General features: G+C 41.9%; 1 protein-coding gene across 5 annotated transcripts in view; it reads right to left on the bottom strand.

The window, feature by feature from the left end:
* Positions 1–18,604, bottom strand: part of LOC133424824 (histone deacetylase 4-like) — an 80,027-nt gene that overhangs the window by 10,687 nt on the left and 50,736 nt on the right. For all 5 annotated transcript variants that reach the window (XM_061715354.1, XM_061715350.1, XM_061715352.1 and 2 more), the window contains 10 exons: positions 13,832–13,960; positions 13,639–13,748; positions 13,112–13,246; positions 12,069–12,261; positions 9,878–10,101; positions 4,781–4,999; positions 3,649–3,844; positions 1,840–1,973; positions 701–803; positions 565–611 (listed from right to left, as the gene is read on the bottom strand). In XM_061715354.1, coding sequence (XP_061571338.1) covers positions 565–611; positions 701–803; positions 1,840–1,973; positions 3,649–3,844; positions 4,781–4,999; positions 9,878–10,101; positions 12,069–12,261; positions 13,112–13,246; positions 13,639–13,748; positions 13,832–13,960 — 1,490 coding nt within the window. The remainder of the gene's footprint in view (positions 1–564; positions 612–700; positions 804–1,839; positions 1,974–3,648; positions 3,845–4,780; positions 5,000–9,877; positions 10,102–12,068; positions 12,262–13,111; positions 13,247–13,638; positions 13,749–13,831; positions 13,961–18,604) is intronic.

Below are 18,604 nucleotides of genomic sequence, written 5' to 3' on the forward strand. Positions count from 1 at the left end.
TACCCGCTTTATCCCTTGCGGGGTCACGGGGGTCTGCTGGAGCCTATCCCAGCTCATTTTAGGTGAGAGGCAGGGGTTACACCCTGGACAGGTCACCAGTCCATCACAGGGCCACATATAGACACACAAACCATGCTCACAATCACACTCACGCTCACACCTACGGGCAATTTAGAATCATCAATTAACCTAGCATGCATGTTTTTGGACTGTGGGAGGAAGCCGGAGTACCCGGAGAAAACCCACGCAAGCACGGGGAGAACATGCAAACTCCACACAGAAAGGCCCCTGCCGGGCCTGGGAGTCGAACCGGGGACCTTCTTGCTGTGAGGCAACAGTGCTAACCACTAAGCCACCGTGCTGCCTTACATACAAATCGATTTTTTTTCTGTGTTGAAAAAATCGATTTTCTGATTCTAAATCGATTCTCTTATTAATTCCTAAAAAAAAAAAAAAACATACAAATCGATTTTTAGGAATTAATAAGAGAATCGATTTAGAATCAGAAAATCGATTTTTTCAACACAGGCCTAATTTCTAGCACCTAGAAACGCTCTCACTCACCCCGACCCCTCCGCACGGCAGCCGGACAAACATGGGCGTGATTGAACCTGACAATCAAGAGAATGAAATAAAGGATTTTTATATATGTATTTAAAAAAAATCCACATTTCCTGACTCCAAACATGTGAAAACTTACAATCGAGTTTCTGTCGGAGAGGGTTGGTTCCGTATAGCAGCACGTGGGCTTCAGAGTGAACCGTCTGCAGCTCCTCCAGCGTGGCCTTCCTCCCACGGATACACTAAACACACACGTGCACAACGACGGCTCTCATTTGCATTGTTTTTGTTTGGGTCGTGTTCAGCCTGCTGTTGCAAGTTTATTTGTACAGCACAATTCAACACAAGGTAATTCAAAGTGCTTTACATCAACATTCAAAGCAGCAAGAGACAATTAAACAGTAAATAACAAATAAAATGATAAGAAAATAGGTAAAATAATAAAAAGCACAAGCTGTTAAAAATAAGGGCAGTAGAGTACACCAGGTAAGTATTTAATTAAACAGTAATGTTTTTAGGCCTGATTTAAAGGATCTACAGTTGGAGCAGACCTCAGGTCTACAGGAAGTTTGTTCCACCGGTGAGGAGCAGAATAACTGAACACTGCTGAACCTTGCTTGGTTCTGGTTCTTGGGAACCACAACAAACCAGATCCAGATGAACCTCAGGGGTCTGGGAGCTTCATACACTGCAAAAACTCAAAATCTTAACAAGAATATTTGTCTTATTTCTAGAGAAAATGTCTAATTTTTAGTCAAAAAAATCTTATTAGACTTAAAACAAGACTCATCACCAGAAAAATAACTTGTTATTTGACAATTTTCACCTGTTTCAAGTAAATTTTCACTTGAAATAAGTAGAAAAATCTGCCAGTGGAAGAAGATTTATCTTCTCATTACAAGCAAAAAAAATCTTGTTCCACTGGCAGATTTTTCTACTTATTTTAAGTGAAAATCTACTTGAAACAGGTGAAAATTGTAGTTTTTTTTGTTTTTGAGTCTGGTTTTAAGTGTAATGAGATTTATTTGACTAAAAATAAGACATTTTAACTAGAAATAAGACAAATATTCTTGTTAAGATTTTGAGTTTTTGCAGTGTAGGGATCTAACAGATCCAGCATGTATTTTGGTCCAAGACCATTCAGGTCTTTGTAGACCAGCAGTAAGATTTTAAACTCTATCCTTTGACTCACTGGAAGCCAGTGTAGTGATTTCATGATTAATGTGGTCCAGTTTCCTGGTGTTCGTTCGGACTGTGGCGTCTCCTCCCTGAACGTACCTCACACTGGGCTCGGAGTCCCGTCTCCTGCAGCCGGGACCAGATGCTCTGGATGCGCCCGGCGTGCTCTGGATGGCTGTTGGTGTTCCCGCACATACACTGGTGCTTCTGCATGAGGGAGTCGTACACCAGGCCTGAGGAAAAACACACACAAACCTGCGCTCGTTACACTTCCTACATGAGCTTTAATGACTTTCTGTGTGAGAGAGAAAAGCTTTTATCACGCTTTACTTTTCCACTAAGACCAGGTGGTGCTCGATTCACCTGCTTCTGGGTAGGATTGGGCGATATTTTACCGTTCACGATAGGCCGTCAAAAAAATTCTCCACGGTAAGAATTTGTCATCTCGAGGTAAAAACGATAAATTCCCATTGATGACGGAAGGAAGGAAGAAATGAGCCAGCATGAAAGAAAAAAAGAAAGAAAGAAATAAGCCAGAAAGAAAGAAAGAAATAGAAATGAGCCAGAAAGAAAGAAAGAAAGAAATAGAAATGAGCCAGAAAGAAAGAAAGAAAGAAATGAGCCAGAAAGAAAGAAAGAAAGAAAGAAAGAAAGAAATGAGCCAGAAAGAAAGAAAGAAAGAAATGAGCCAGAAAGAAAGAAAGAAAGAAAGAAAGAAAGAAAGAAAGAAAGAAAGAAAGAAAGAAATGAGCCAGAAAGAAAGAAAGAAAGAAATAGAAATGAGCCAGAAAGAAAGAAAGAAATAGAAATGAGCCAGAAAGAAAGAAAGAAAGAAAGAAAGAAAGAAAGAAAGAAAGAAAGAAATGAGCCAGAAAGAAAGAAAGAAAGAAAGAAAGAAAGAAAGAAATGAGCCAGAAAGAAAGAAAGAAAGAAATGAGCCAGAAAGAAAGAAAGAAAGGAGCCAGAAAGAAAGAAAGAAATAGAAATGAGCCAGAAAGAAAGAAAGAAAGAAAGAAAGAAAGAAAGAAAGAAATGAGCCAGAAAGAAAGAAAGAAATAGAAATGAGCCAGAAAGAAAGAAAGAAAGAAAGAAAGAAAGAAAGAAAGAAAGAAATGAGCCAGAAAGAAAGAAAGAAATAGAAATGAGCCAGAAAGAAAGAAAGAAAGAAAGAAAGAAAGAAAGAAAGAAATGAGCCAGAAAGAAAGAAAGAAAGAAAGGAGCCAGAAAGAAAGAAAGAAAGAAAGGAGCCAGAAAGAAAGAAAGAAAGATAGAAATGAGCCAGAAAGAAAGAAAGAAAGAAAGAAATGAGCCAGAAAGAAAGAAAGAAATAGAAATGAGCCAGAAAGAAAGAAAGAAAGAAAGAAAGGAGCCAGAAAGAAAGAAAGAAAGAAAGGAGCCAGAAAGAAAGAAAGAAAGAAATAGAAATGAGCCAGAAAGAAAGAAAGAAAGAAAGAAAGAAAGAAAGAAAGAAAGAAAGAAAGAAAGAAAGAAAGAAAGAAAGAAAGAAAGAAAGAAAGAAAGAAAGAAAGAAGGATACATTTTTGTGTTTTTGTGTAACAAACATGGCGGAACGGGGATCTTTTATCAATTCAATGTAATTGGTGTAGTTTATTAGCATTTAGTATCTTTTAGAGCAGTGTTTTGGGGGCTCCAAAGGTTGAATGTGGTGATAGATTTATAGTTACAAAGATGGAGTTGAATTGGTATTTTCTTTATCGTCATTTTTATCATTATGGGGATAAATGCCAGAAATTATCGTGATACATTTTTTAGTCCATACCGCCCATCCCTACTTCTGGGATGAATTTTAATCTTATTTCTTGTTCCCAGTGCAAACGTAAAAGCTAAAATCCTCTAAAACTAAGCAGCCTGACGCATAAACACCAGATCGTCTCCACTGGCGCTGACCTGTGGTGAAGCGGGGCTTGACAGGAGGGTCGGCCGCGGGGACGCTGATGGGGAAAGACGAAGCCGAGGCCGGGGAGGACTGGGCCCTGGACAGGGGGCGGTGTCCCGGGAAGGAGATGGACAAACCCGCAGCCTCCATGGACGCCTGGTAGTTCCTCAGCTGGTGGATCCGCTGCTGCTCCAACAGCAGAGCCTGCTGCTCACCAGTGAAAATAAAAGACCACAACAGAAAAGACCAATGATGCTGCGGAAACAACTGAAAATCAAGCCCCCCTGACTTGTGACATCATTCCCTTGTAAGTATGATTCATGGCCAACAGATGGCAGCCAAAACACAAGAACCCACCTCCATATAAGGCTTTTAATCAAAGCAATAAAAGCAGACATGGTGCAATGTTCTTAAATCATATTTATGAAAGCTCTCACCTTTAGGATTTTCCCAGAAACAAGTGAAGTAAATTAAATTACCGCCGAGAAGAGAGGGAAACATTTTTTTCTGAAACAAAACATTGATTCTCTCTGATTTCCTTCCAAATAAAGTAAAGCGTTTAGCACTTTTAAATGTTGACATTCTTTCTCACATCACTTCGGAGGCATTCTGACGCTGGGAACAGCAGTCCTTATTTTCTCTTATTCTTCCTGCAAACAGAGTCTCCTACATATTCTGTAAAGGTCCACTCAGGACTGTAGGAGGACGGATCAAGTCCCAATAACCCGGTAATATAAAGGCTATGATATAAATGCATGTTTGTACTGCATCAGTGCTGCTATCATCCCAGAGTAAATAACCTTTTCCAAGGACACCGATACGACTTTATTCCATCAGAGCCGCGCTGTTGGACTCGTTCCTGGTGACGCTCCAGACACTCCTTGACCTTACACACTAAGATTCCTCCTGATTCCTTGAACTGTTTATTGATATTATAGAAAAATATGTAAATCTCTTTTAATCTGTCTTCTAGGAACATTGTAATGATTTTTCTCTTGCAGCGCAAACTCTGAACTCATCTTTGCTCCTCAAAGACTCAACCTGGATCATGTTTATGCTGCATAAAACTGGATGTATATTACACGAAACATGTGAAATATCTTATATTGTGGGTTGTCTGTTTCTAAACGTCTCATCTTCTACCTGTCGGAAGAGCAGCTCCTGCTCGGCCTGCCGCTCCCGCTCCCTCTGCTGCTGCAGCGCCTCCTCCTGCAGCTCCTGCGGGTCGGGGGGCTCCTGCTTGATGGTGACGCCCAGCGGCACGGCCCCGCCGTCCTGGTGCTCCCTCAGCTCCTCCTCCGTCTCCTCGGGGTGGCTCTGGTGCTGCCGGCCCACCGGCGACTCGCTGGGCTTGGCCATCATCTGCAGGAGAACAGAGGGGGGACAAGGATGGAGATGATGATTTATTTATTTATTTATCTATTTATTTATTTCATGCATGGTAGTGCATATCTTGACAATATTACAGTAGTACTATTTGTACACTTCAATCTACACACCCATGACCGAAAAGGAGCAGGATGAAGACAGGTCTTATTTTACCTGCCCCTTATTCAATACCAAAACAAAAAGAACAGTCAATGTAACCAATATTTACACTAAAATATACACTTAAATAGAAACCAACCACATATATCAATAGTACTGTTTAAGTCCCAGCCTATTCATGATCATATAACTTAAATATTTTATCTTTATACATTTTTTTGAACCTAAGTAAATGTGTACATTCCTTTAAATCATTCTGTAGAGAGTTCCACAGTTGTACTCCCACAACCGATATACACATCTGCTTGAGAGTGGTCGTTGCATACTGATGTTTGAAATTATATTTCCTTCTATAATCTATAACTTTGGATTCAAAAAAACAAACAACTGCTGTAGATTACTTGGTAATACTTTTCTTTTTGCCCTATAGTACAGTAGCTCACAGTAGACCACATACAACCTGACAATAAATGTACATACTGGAAAATAATGTGCAATATCATTCACTGCAACGTGCAATATGTAAAATACCCATCTGTAAATATCCATCTGTTATTTTTTACATACCAGTATTTCTTATTATTTATTTTTCTTTTTATTATAATTATTGTATATACCAGTTTACTGTTTATAGTGTGTTGTTATTACTATTTCTATTGATGCCTTTTGTTTTTGCACTATCCCCTTTGCTGCTGTAAACTGCAAATTTCCCCTCTGTGGGACTATTAAAGGATCATCTTATCTTATCTTATCTTATCTTATCTTATCTTATGCATAACTAATAATGCCTGTAACTCAACTATTTCTTTAAATTTAATAAGTCCTGAATTAATAAATAATCTGTTGGTGTCTTCTGATGATGATGATGATGATGATGATGATGATGATGATGATGATGATGATGATGATGATGATGATGATGATGATGATGAAGATGCTTCAAACAGCAGGATGTGACGAATCCCGTCCAGCGTGTGTCGCTGCGTTCAGGCGAGTGGCCGACTCTGGATCAAATTCCCGGCCAACGATTCCTTTTCTCTGCAGCATTCTTCATTTAACGAGCTTAATTTGGATTACTGAGTCAGTTTGGTGTCCCGCTCTTTTCAGGCCGCTCCGTCCTGATCGAATGTGAGTGGCCGCTCCGCTGACAGTACGCCAGGGCAGAGTGTCTCGCTGATGAGAGACATTCCACGCTCTCTGCTGCGCCGCTCGTCATCGGGCTCATTCCGGGCCGTGCCGGGAGCCGGGCAGCTCCTCTGGTTGTCCCTTCATTCATTTCCTCCGACGTGAAGCCGTCAAAGGAGCTCTGGAGTGCCGGCCTCGGCGGGCTGGGGGTGTTTGTGATGTGAAGACTTGCGAGAGAGTGTTTGCTGGGAGTCTCCAGGGTGGATTGCATCTACAGGTGTGTGTGTGTGTGTGTGTGTGTGTGTGTGTGTGTGTGTGTGTGTGTGTGTGTGTGTGTGATGGCGGCGCTGCAAGCCTCTGGGTCCCCTGGCTCCGTCCCAGGGGACAACATTGACGTCAGAGCATTCATTCACCCCCCCTGCTCCTCTGCTCTACTGTTCGTGTCTTCTTTGCGTCCTAACAGACTCCTCTTCTCTCTCTCCCCCACCTCCCCCCCGACATTTTTCACCCCCCCCCCCAAACCCTGCTGACCTCCTCTGCTCTACTTTCCCAGAAACCTCCTCATTATCCGGTCTGAAGCGAACCCCTCTTTTCACTTACCGATCACAAACGCAGCGGGGAGCCGAAGATGAATCAGACGACCAATTTAATGCCGTCGAAAATCTTCTGCAGCCTCTCCAATCTTTTAGTTAAATGCGCCCGACCAACCCCCCCCGAAAGGCAATGGAAAAGCAAGAGGGTTTAGTAAATTGAATACTTGAATATTCAAATCCTTTTTGTGCACCTTGTCAAATCCGTTGTGTAAGAAAAAGGAGGTTGATGTCTTCTTAAGAAGTTCAACCAGGCTGGATGAGGAGCGTCTGGTTTTTAATAGATTTTGCTCCAGACCTGGAAGTGCAAACCTTTACCACATCCTAAGATCACTCTGGTAAATGAGGCAAAGACGTGCCAGAACATCACAGTTTGGAGGTTGACCACCAACCAGGACGTCAGGATATATAACAGAGCTAAACTGCTGCAGCAAAGGTTGTAGCCACAAGAACATTTGGCCCAAATGTGGCCCACATCTGCAGGTTTCTTTGGCGCTGACTCAGGATGAATCCATCCTTTCGTCTGTGAAATTGAACTCTTCAGAGTTTGAGTTGAGGTCCAGAGTTCCCTTTCCGACATCCTGGTTGGACAAATCTGAAATATCTCCTCTAGCGACGTACCCAGGAGACATCAGGATGGGATATCTGAGTGTTTTCCTTAATAGACGGTAAACTAAATGCGGAGAATAGCGCGTATACCAGGGGTGTCAAACTAATTTTGCTTGGCGGGCCGGATTTGACCAATTTTTTTCTCGCGGGCCGCACGCTCAAAAAAACAAAAACGGTGCCAAAAACTTTTTTCTAATTCTTTTTTTTTACTATTGTTATCTAATCCAATATCAGTTTAGTTAATTTTAAAGGAAATATGCACTTTGTTTACACTCTAATTATGTAAAATATATTTCTTCAGGATCTTTTCTTGAAATTTCTCATTTTTTTCAAATTATGTAAGATACTTTTAATATAATTTTACAAAGATAAACAGAAACAAGTATGTTTTTTTATATTTCGCTTTTTTATAGGAAATCTAATTAAAAGCAAAATCTTTCTTATTACATCCGAGAGTGTTTCTTTGTGATTTAGAGATTTTTCCAGTACAATTAAGTGTATTTATTTTTAAAAATTGGCGCGGATATTTACGCCAGTGTGCGGAAAAAGTCAGCACTTTTACAGCTCTTTTAACTGTTTTACTTTGTCACTATCCTCGTATTCAAAACTGAAATTCTCAGAATAAATATCTTCTATCATCTTTTTTAGCAGTGATATTTTTCCTGCGAAAATATATAATATTAGTCAGTTAATAAAAATAAACGACCGTCTACAAAGAAATAAAATCGGCAAATGCATTCTAGAAAACTAAAAAACTGTCAAACTGCTCTTTGTGGAATAACGATGGATTTGTAGAAGAAATATATTATCGGATATGCTGCGATTCATGGCAATTATTTATGCCTTCCTTTTTAGTAAATTAACATTCCGTTTTTTTGCGTTGGAAACTTCTCGCGGGCCGCATGAAAATCTCTCGCGGGCCGCATGCTGGTGTATACCTTAGTTCCACATTAATTGATAAAAAGATTACCCCAGCACAATAAAAGTTAATCAATTCAAGTCTTGAATTCTGTGAATTTTAAAGGAGGAAAGGTGATTCTGAGATGAGACAAGAGTTCCTGCAACATCAGAGGGAAATGTTGAGGTGTAAATTTTCATTCAGAAAAAGTCTCCGGTGTGCCAGAGGCTTTTACAGAGATGTTTGTGCGCAAAATTGCCACTCGAGAGCTCTGAAACATATGGAAGGAGTGAGACAAGAGCGGAGCGGGGGCGGTGGAGGTGGAGGAGAGGAAATCCCTTGTTTCATCCACCCACCTCTCCTCCAGCGAGTCCTCTGCTTGAATAGGTAAAGCCATCAAGACCGCTGCTCGCTTCCTCCTGCCCATATAAGGCTGGCGCTTCCGTCCGGTTGCTATGGCAGCGCAGTGTTGCCTCACAGCCCGTGGCAACTGTCTCAGCCACAATCACAGAGATGTGGATGCAAACATTTATGCTGATACACACACACTGACTCTGCTATAGATGCTAACCCGTACCTGCTTCTGCCTACTCAAAAACGTCCCAGAGAGAAAGAAAAGAGCCAAATAAGAGCAGCAACTTCACACACATCCACAACTAACACATTATTTTCTGTGCTGCTGGCTGCTGCCTACGCAAACTACTACAATACGGCCCCTGAGCCGGCTCTCTGCAGCTCGCAGGCCTCATAATGATCCGTATATTTGACTGTGACATCAGATCCACGGGTCTTTCTGTCCCCTGCCTTCCTCGGCACGACGACAGCCCGGCTTGTAACATGTTACGTAACCAGGGTGTCTACAGGTTTGACCAAGATAAATTTAAGAATTTTTAATACCATTTTCAAACTAAATTTAAGACCAAAAAAAAAAGTCACTAAGAAATCCAGCGCTAAGGTTGAGGTTGCCAGATCTGGCTGACTGGGTTCCAGCCCAGAAGCGATATAAAACCCGCCTAAATAATGAAAAACCAGCCCGAATCATACATTCTCTATGTTAAAACCGTAAATTATCAAATGCATAATACATTTCAAGCTTCACAACACCATTAAATAGCCCCCAAAAAGTTCAAGCTCCAAACAAAGACTACAATTAAAGAGTAGATTAAAGCAAATAAAATATGAATGAGTTTATTGTGTACATTTCTACTTTTATCTCCCATAATGGCAACTTTTTTGTAAATAATTTTGCATAAATATTTTGTAAAAACCAGGAAAAGCTGCCCAAATATATATTTTTAAGCCCAATTGGGCTGAAACTTGCCCAACCTGGCAACACAGATTTAGAACCTCTGCAGGAGATTCTCCTCAAAACGATGAAATAAACTAATTAATGACTGGATCCCTCTAAAATTAAGACCCTTGGATTGAAATTTAAGACAAATTAAGACATTTAAAGGCCTTATTTGAGCAAAAATTGAAGTTATTACTTTTGAAGACTTTTTAAGGAGCCCTGATAAGAACGGCCGTCACCTTGTTGAGGTGGAGCTGCTGCTGCTGGAACTGCTGCTTGTGCTTCTCCAGGAACTGCTGGTGCTGCTGCTGGACCACCAGCTGCTGCAGGGCCAGGGCCTGGGCGTGGGCCTGGGCGGCGCTGCCCTGGGGCAGCGGGGCCGACTGGGTTCTCCCCAGGGGCCGGTGCTGCCTCTGCAGCTTGGCCATGGATGCTGCTGACGACATGGACAGGCCACCGACACCTAGAGGACAGACGAGGGCTTCCATGAGCCAGATCAGACAAAACACTAACCTTTGATGTCCCTACGCACAACTGTGCAACAAAAGGACACATTTTGAGATCTCAAATCTCTGCAGACAGGATTAGTCATCAGTGAACAAGCGACTGAACTCCGGGAGTCAAACAAGTGTTTTCTTTTGCTTCAAAATCCAGCAGGGACTTTTAAGTATCCGTCTTCACAGGATCGCTTCAGCTCAGACACGTTGGTAAGACTTTTGCAGTGGACGCCTCTCTTGACGTCATTCCGCGGCATCTCTATGGAGTTCAGGTCTAAGCTCTGACTGGGCCGGTCCAAAAGGAGGATTATCTTTTTTCTGAAGCCATTCTGTGCTGGATTTACTTCACCCTGCTTCTCCTAAGCTTCTGCTGGCAGACGGCCTCCCTGACATTATTCTGCAGGATATTCCAGTAAACTTTCCCCTCAGTGATGGCAAGCGGTCGCTGAAGCGGTGAAGCACAGCCCAAACCATGAAGCTCCCCCCACCGTACCTCCCATTTTGTACCGCGCACGGTGCGGATTTAACATTTTTCCGGTGCCGAGGTGCTGCTTAGCAAACTCCAGGCTTGCAGCGGCATGTTTGCTGGCTCTAGTGATGCCTTTCAGCCTTTCGCTGTCACCCGTGGGTCCTTCCGCACCTCACCGAGGATCCTGGGTTGTGTCTTTAGAGCCGTCTTGGCCGGGCGCCCGCCTCTGGGAGGAAACTGTCTCCATTTATGGACACGTTGTCTATCCGTGGACTGATGGATGCCTAAAAAATAGGAGATGACTTTGTGTTCCGTTCCAGCTCCTTTAATAGTGTCGGATACAACCGTCTTTTGTCACTCAAAGAAGCTCTAAAACACACTTCAATCTGAGGGTTCCCTTACTTAGAAATCATAGCTGCTTGTGTGTCAACAGTTTAAGTACCATGTGTCTCTTAAACTAATGCAGAAAACCAGCTATTGCCAAGAGTTCCCTCACTTTTTCTCACTAGTGTAAAATCACTTGTCGAGGTTTATTTATACATTTCAAGACGAGAACGAATAATGGCTCCAATTTAAAATGAGACGAAACCTTCAAATTCATTGTACTCATGTTAAATTGGAGATTAGTAAACAGATGCTTTTATGAAGCAAAATAAAAACAACCATCTGCTGCCATACTGGAACTCTGTGATTATATGAGCCGGATAAAAAACAAACTTTGACCATTTGCAGTTCGTCACTGCAGCAAGAAAAAAGAAAGAAAAACCTTGCAAAACACCAAAAATGTTTTAAACCGCCGATCCAAAACGTATATTTATATCTACTTTGGCTCTTGTTTAACTTTATTCTATTTTCTAATGCCGTTTATCTCTATTTCTGCACTCAGGCCCGGGACAAACCAAACAAATGTTAGGGCTTGTAGTGAAATATCTTGGGTTCCTGCAAAGACAGGAAACAGCAGAGTTTGTGGTACCAGCAGATGTGTCTTTCTTCTTCTTTTTTTTTTACATCTGTCTTGTCTAGACGGAGGTGTAATTTTTTGCATCTGGGCTGTTAAACTCCCTGCTCTCGTCCCGTGTGTGGGCGTGCATACGTCCTTGGTCTTTTTTCCTTTTTTTTTTTTGGTGCGTGGATCCACACGTCCGCGCATCTGTCCGTGCGTCACAGCTCGTTCGCTCGCTGAAAATAGAAGCGATGTTTTTGTGCGTGATTGAGCCGATGGGAAAGGGCGCACAATGGACCCGTGTCACACTCTCGCTGCCGACATATGAAAGAGGCTCATTGGTTTGAGCTGATGAATGGAAATCTGTCAGCGTGACGGGGGTCACGGACCACCACACATCTCCAGTTTTCCTCTTTTTTGTCTTGACAGCTTTTCCATCACGGTTGCATTTGCTTATTAGCACCGTTTTGAACCCGAACCGTCGCTAGTGCCCCCTATTAAGCCGTTATCCTTGCTTTTACCTGTCACCAGGGGGCTCTGCGCCGGACTTTGCTCCATGAGCACCATGTGTTGGAGCAGGGGACTGTGCGCACCGTGCCCACCGGTTGCCGCTCCCGTTTCTGCAAGGTAGGGAGTCAAGTGGCCGCCGGAGAGGAAGGGAGGACTGAGGGAGAGGGCCGGCTGCAGACCGCCGTCCTGCTGGGCTGAGGTGACCTGGGAAGGTGGAAGAAAAGGACGGTTTTACCAAAAATGGTCAAAAAATAGGCCTGTGTTGAAAAAAATCTATTTCCCAATTCTAAATCGATTCTCATATTAATTCCTAAAAATCGATTCATATGTCTAAAGATCGATTCTTTTTTTTTTTTTTTTTTTTTTTTTTATTTATTTATGTATTTTTTTTTTCATCATTACATTACAACTTTTGGTTATTTTTTTGTTTATCCCTAAAAAAGGAATGTTTTGTTGGACACGAGAATAACTGGTGCCATGTTTTTGCCTTTAAATATGTTTAAAGGTATGAAAACATTAAAGTGTTAGGTTATAATTGCATAAATTGTATATATTTAATTACTTTATATACTGTTTTGGGGTTACATTTGCAAAAAATGCTAAAAACCAAATGCTCAAAAATTAAAAACCGAAAAAGACCGAAAATGGAACAAATAAAAACGGAATGTAGGAAAAAATAAAACCGATTTCATCCGTCTCTGTTTCCTCCCTGGATCTGTTTGATAATTCTGACCCACATGATGTTTCTGAAAGCAGTTCTATCAGCATTCTGGGAGCTGATTGGTCCTTACAGCATCATTAGCTGCCAATACTGTTGAATCTCAATATAATACTAGTAGTAATATGTTGCAGAACTACAGTCATATCATTCATGCACAGCTCAAAAAACAGTTTTAATAACAGTAACCTAAATCGATATCGGAATCGAATCGAATCAAATCTTGATAATCGATTCTGAATCTTAAGCATCGGAATCGATTCTTGACATTTGAATCGATCCCCAGCCCTATCAAAAAAGCATGCTATATATCGGACTGCAGGGTTTCCTCCTTACGTTGGAAGCGGCGGTGGCCGTGGCAGTGGCGGGCAGCCCCAGGGTGATGTTGGGTAAGGATGGAGACGTGTAGAGAGACAGCTGGTTCACGGAGCCCTGCTCAGCGCCGCCGCACAGCCTTTGAGCCAGAGCCACCTGGAAAACACATTTCAATGATTTATCCGTGTTTGCATCGAGAACAAAACCTCCGGCTACACAAGTGGAGGTCCACACGTGACCAGAGAGCTCCATTTGCACCCTTCTGGCGTGATAAAATTGCCTCCTCCACACTGCCTGAGTGCTCTTAATGGCTCCTCAGCCTGTCCTCCCGTCTGCAGACCCTCAAGATGCCTCGCTGAGAGCTCTGAATATGCAACAGGCTGCAGCACCTACACAAAAGACTAGTAAATTGGCCTCGTGAACGAATGTTTTTTACTTCACCACAGCTGAATTATATCGACTCAATAAAATCAGCATTTAAATGTTTCACCAGAGCAATCAAAAGGCCTCTGAAGTGCAAGACTGATGGGTGTTGGAGCGATTCTCACCTCCATGTTGTTGGAGACCGACACGGTGATGCCGTTCTCGTTGGGGATGTTGTTGGAGCTGTTGTTCGGGGAGCTGGGGCCGGAGCCTGGGGCGCTGCTGCACGCCGAATCTGCAGCACACGCACACATCAGAAACACGCAGTCGCGACGACGCGGCGGCGCTGTCGAGGCGATGTCTTTGAGCGGCTCTCACCTGCCATGTCGAGCGAGCGCTTCTTGGCGGTGGTGATGGGGCTGTCTCGCCGGCGGAGCAGCGGGCTGCTGCGGCGCTCGCTTACTTTCTGTTTCAGCCGGGAGCGCAGCTTCAGGTTTGGCTCCGAGGCTGGAAGAGAGACGGAAACACAGCAGATGCTACCATGACGCTCTCACAAGAGCACAAATTTGTTCCTCTTTTTCAGTTTTTTGAACACTTTTTGGCTTTTTTATTAAACAAAACACTGCTTTTGTGTTTGACCGTCCACTGGAGCTGCTATGAGTCGCGTCGTTGCTTCTTGCTGCAGTCAAAGATCACACACGGCTCTGTCTACCTTGGTAAGTAGGTGATTCGATTGTCTTGCCGGCTCTGGCTCAGACACTCCTGTCAAGCCTCCTCGATGCTAAACAGATAACTGGCGGCAGCTTTTGGACAAATCAATCAGCGTGGCGGTGGAGTCACCTGAGCTGCAGCCTTACAGGCTCTGGGCTTAAACTGACACGCTGAGCCGTCATGGAGCCCCCTCCACAAACCTGCTCCGTTATGAAACCTGTTTTGCTACACAATCTGTTACGTGCCGCTGTTCGTTCGGCGTACACGGCGTCCCTCCGACTGAGCTGCACCAGAACAAGATGAGCTGAAAAGCAATTAGCTCCAATTTGGGGGCCGTGTCTGATCGCTCGACTGGCCTTCTGGTCTTTTGTGTACGCCGCTACGGACTCGTGAACGGAGACAGGCAGAAAGGAACGGCATGTCACCGTGGTTACAGACATGGACACTAATGCTCTGTTTATCTTGTCCTGCCAATCAGCAGCCTCAGATCATTTCCCTAGTTATTATCTAATTTTTGAATCCAAAAAGCGGTGGATGAAGGTTCCAAATTCTAACGTAACCAGACTTCTCCGACACTAAAACCTCTGTGAGCCTTAGAGTTGGTAACAAACGGGGCAAGTACAGAAGCTTCCTTCTCTGAGGGAAAGTTTTTCTTTATGAAAAAGTCAGGAAACGTTCCCATTTTGCAGTGTCAGGTAAAAATAAACGTGTTGAAAAGACAGAAGTGTGAAATATGAAGTGCGAAGGTACAGTAGCACGCAGAGTGGGATGGAGAGCGCAGTCCAGATGGACCGCGACCAACTCGTGTTGACTGAAGTGTGTTTGTGAAGCCAGTTTACTACAGATCCAGTAAAGGAGCTCAAAAGATCTGATTCAGATTAAAACAAAAAAATGTTAGAAATAATTCTGTAGAAAAAAAAAGGGATGAAAAAGGATAATATAATGCTCAAACATTACAAAAACTACATGAATAAAGCAACACTTAGATCAAATTAGGGCTGTTCGATTTTGCCCAAAAATAAAATCTCGATTTTTTTCTCTCGATTTTCGATTACGATTATTTTGTGAATTGACAAAAGGCAAAGAAATTATTTCAAATATGCTTTTTTTTTTATTGAACATTTGCCCCATTGGGCTTTAAGTGCAAACTTTGCTCTTATTAAACCAAAAATGAATGAATAAAGTGCAAAACTCTGTAAAGTAAGTTGAAAAAAAGTTTTAAAAAATATAATAAAATATAAAGTTTTATCTCTGGAAAAAAAAATCAGCAAATCAGCACTTGCAAACATACAGTAAGTTATATTTCCAATTAAATAAAACAAGACATTCTAATTGAACTAAACTGGGTCTTTGCATGCTAAATAATAATGCACTAAAGAGCCTCTCCGATGGGGCACTTGTCGCAGGTATTGAGAGGTATTTCCATCAATCATTAATATGTGTGCAGACAAGGTAAAAAAAAAAAAAAGTGAAAAATCGATTTTACGAGTTTCACGTTTTAACATCGTTCTAATTACATAATCGCGATTACGATTTAAAATCGATTAATCGAACAGCCCTAGATCAAATATGAAGAAACTGTCAAAAGTGTCTGCTGGAACCAATTCACATTAAAATATCAGTTTTAATTCAACTGTTTGGATTATTTTTAAGAAATGTTGTCCAGCTCTTGCAGTCTTTCATCTCTCCTATCAGCAAAAACCAGCCAGAGTAACTCTGGACTCTCATTCTGGGAATCACTTTCTGGAAGTACGTCATATTTCAACAACGACGTTTTCCTCGGCCACTAACAGGTCGGGGGTCGGGGGTCAGAGGCTGTGGTGGAAGTTTGAACAAAAGCTTCAAAAAGGAGAAACCTTAAACCAATTTAAACACACACTTTTATGTTTGAGTGACTGCAAACATAAAAGCAACACAACCCTGCCCACCCCTTAAAACCAGCTGCTTTAAATGGAGCTGTAAATACACGGTTGAAAAGGGAGCTTTGATCCTGTATTCGTTATTTTAATTCAAACATTTCATGAAGACCTCCAATTGTGTCAACCTTTGAAAATAAGCCTACTTTAAGCACATCAACTGAATATAACGACCAATTTAAACAGAATGTGTCCATTTCCACCTAAGAAAGGGAAAGATTACAAAAACTATTCCCATTAAAAGCCAATTATCCAGCATGACAAATCATACAATTAAGATTAATGCTGTAATAACTCACTTCTGGATGAAATAAAGGCTTCCGGGATACAGAAGTAGCTGCCGCCGTCTTTTTCTGCCGGCTTTAATGAGGTTTCTAGTTGTTTTACAAAGGACGGACAGAAAGTTTGTTTTATACGAGGTCTTTATTCATTCCTCATCCACTCAGCCGAGAGAGTAAAAGTTGAAGTTACGGTCAAGAAGATGAGCCAAATGTCTTCTTGGCTTAACAAGAGAGTCTGAACGCTGTGGTTTTGTTCCATTACTTCAAGGAAAAAGATTAGTTGTGCATGCCCTGCTGTCCTGTGAAGAGTTTTGATTATTATTATTATTTTTTTAAATGCCTTTATAGACTTTCCAAGAAAAATGGCATATGGCCTTAATTTTCCAGAGGATGATCTCGAGATAATTTCTGTCTAAATCAATAATAGTAAGTTCAATTACCAGGTTTTTGTTTCCTATTTCGAGTGAATGAGGGAAAAAACTTTGAGAGGCGTGACAGCAAAGAGGATTAAAGTGGAATCAATGAAGAAAGTGTCAATATTTGCAACGAGATGCTCGTCAGATGGAGACGACCACGCCACATGCCGTTATCACATGATGTGGCGTTTCGGGGAGAAAATCGAACCGTTATTCCCTAAGCTGCCATAATATTTTGTATTCTGAAGGACTCATTATCTATAAACAACAAGACTCATTATTTTTTATCGCTATAGGTTCAATTTGGAGTAGGGATGGGCGGTATGGACTAAAAAATGTATCACAATTTCATAATTTCTGGCATTTATCCCGATAACGATAAAAACAACGGGAATTTATCCTTCTTTCTTTCTTTCTTTCTTTCTTTCTTTCTTTCTTTCTTTCTTTCTTTCTTTCTTTCTTTCTGGCTCATTTCTTTCTTTCTTTCAGGCTCATTACTTTCTTTCTTTCTTTCTTTCTTTCAGGCTCATTTCTTTCTTTCTTTCTGGCTCATTTCTTTCTTTCTTTCTTTCTTTCTTTCTTTCTTTCTTTCTGGCTCATATCTTTCTTTCTTTCTTTCTGGCTCATTTCTTTCTTTCTTTCTTTCTTTCTTTCTTTCTTTCTTTCTTTCTTTCTTTCTGGCTCATATCTTTCTTTCTTTCTGGCTCATTTCTTTCTTTCTTTCTTTCTTTCTTTCTTTCTTTCTTTCAGGCTCATTTCTTTCTTTCTTTCTGGCTCATTTCTTTCTTTCTTTCTGGCTCATATCTTTCTTTCTTTCTTTCTTTCAGGCTCATTTCTTTCTTTCTTTCTTTCTTTCTTTCTTTCTTTCAGGCTCATATCTTTCTTTCTTTCTTTCTTTCTTTCTTTCTTTCTTTCTTTCTTTTTTCTTTCTTTCTTTCTGGCTCATTTCCTTCCTTCCTTCCTTCCTTCCTTCCTTCCTTCCTTCCTTCCTTCCTTCCTTCCTTCCTTCCTTCCTTCCTTCCTTCCTTCCTTCCTTCCTTCACGTACGTTGTGCGTGGATTTAACGCAGAACCATAAATCAGCTTTACACAAAAACGTCATCAACAGGAATTTATCGTTTTTACCGCGAGATGACAAATTCTTACCGTGGGGAATTTTTTTTTACAGTTTATCGTGAACGGTAAAATATCGCCCATCCCTAATTTGGAGGTTATCAATAGTGGTACAATAGTGTAACAGTGCAAACGGAGCTCACAGCGGAAGCCAAACACATCCAACAGACCGCCACATGCTGCTTTGTCTTCCTAGATAAACTGTAAACGGTTATGGCCTCCTGCTTGTTCTGCGTGGCATCAGGCTGCCTATGTGCTATTGTATCCATGTAAAAGATGGTCTGGCCCCGTTTGGCTGAAGCCCCGGCCTCCTCTGCCAGGAACAGTATGCTTTGCTCTGCCTCTATCAAAGGGCACAGTGAGTCAGAGGGCCTCACGCTTTCCCACCCCGTCTACATCTTTCTGAGGCATCTCTGTGTATGTGAGAACATGCTCCAAACAAGGCATTATTCATGTGATGCTCTCTCTCGCCCCCGACTGCGCACGATAGGAGAGGTTAATGACTTTAGGCCCATTTCTGGCTGAGGCGCGGGTTTTCAGGAAGGCCCCTTTTTGTCACGCAACTCTGTTTCCCACCACATCCCCCCTTCGCTGATCGCTGGTATTTAAATTGAAGGGGCTCACTATTTTTGGATGGCGTTTTATTCGGCCGTAGAGATGCATTTTTACTCTACGCACAAAGTTCACAGGACAAGATGATTAACTTCACTGTAAG

The sequence above is a fragment of the Cololabis saira genome, chromosome 24 (assembly GCF_033807715.1).
Source record: "Cololabis saira isolate AMF1-May2022 chromosome 24, fColSai1.1, whole genome shotgun sequence".
NCBI classification, from domain to species: Eukaryota; Metazoa; Chordata; class Actinopteri; order Beloniformes; family Belonidae; genus Cololabis; species Cololabis saira.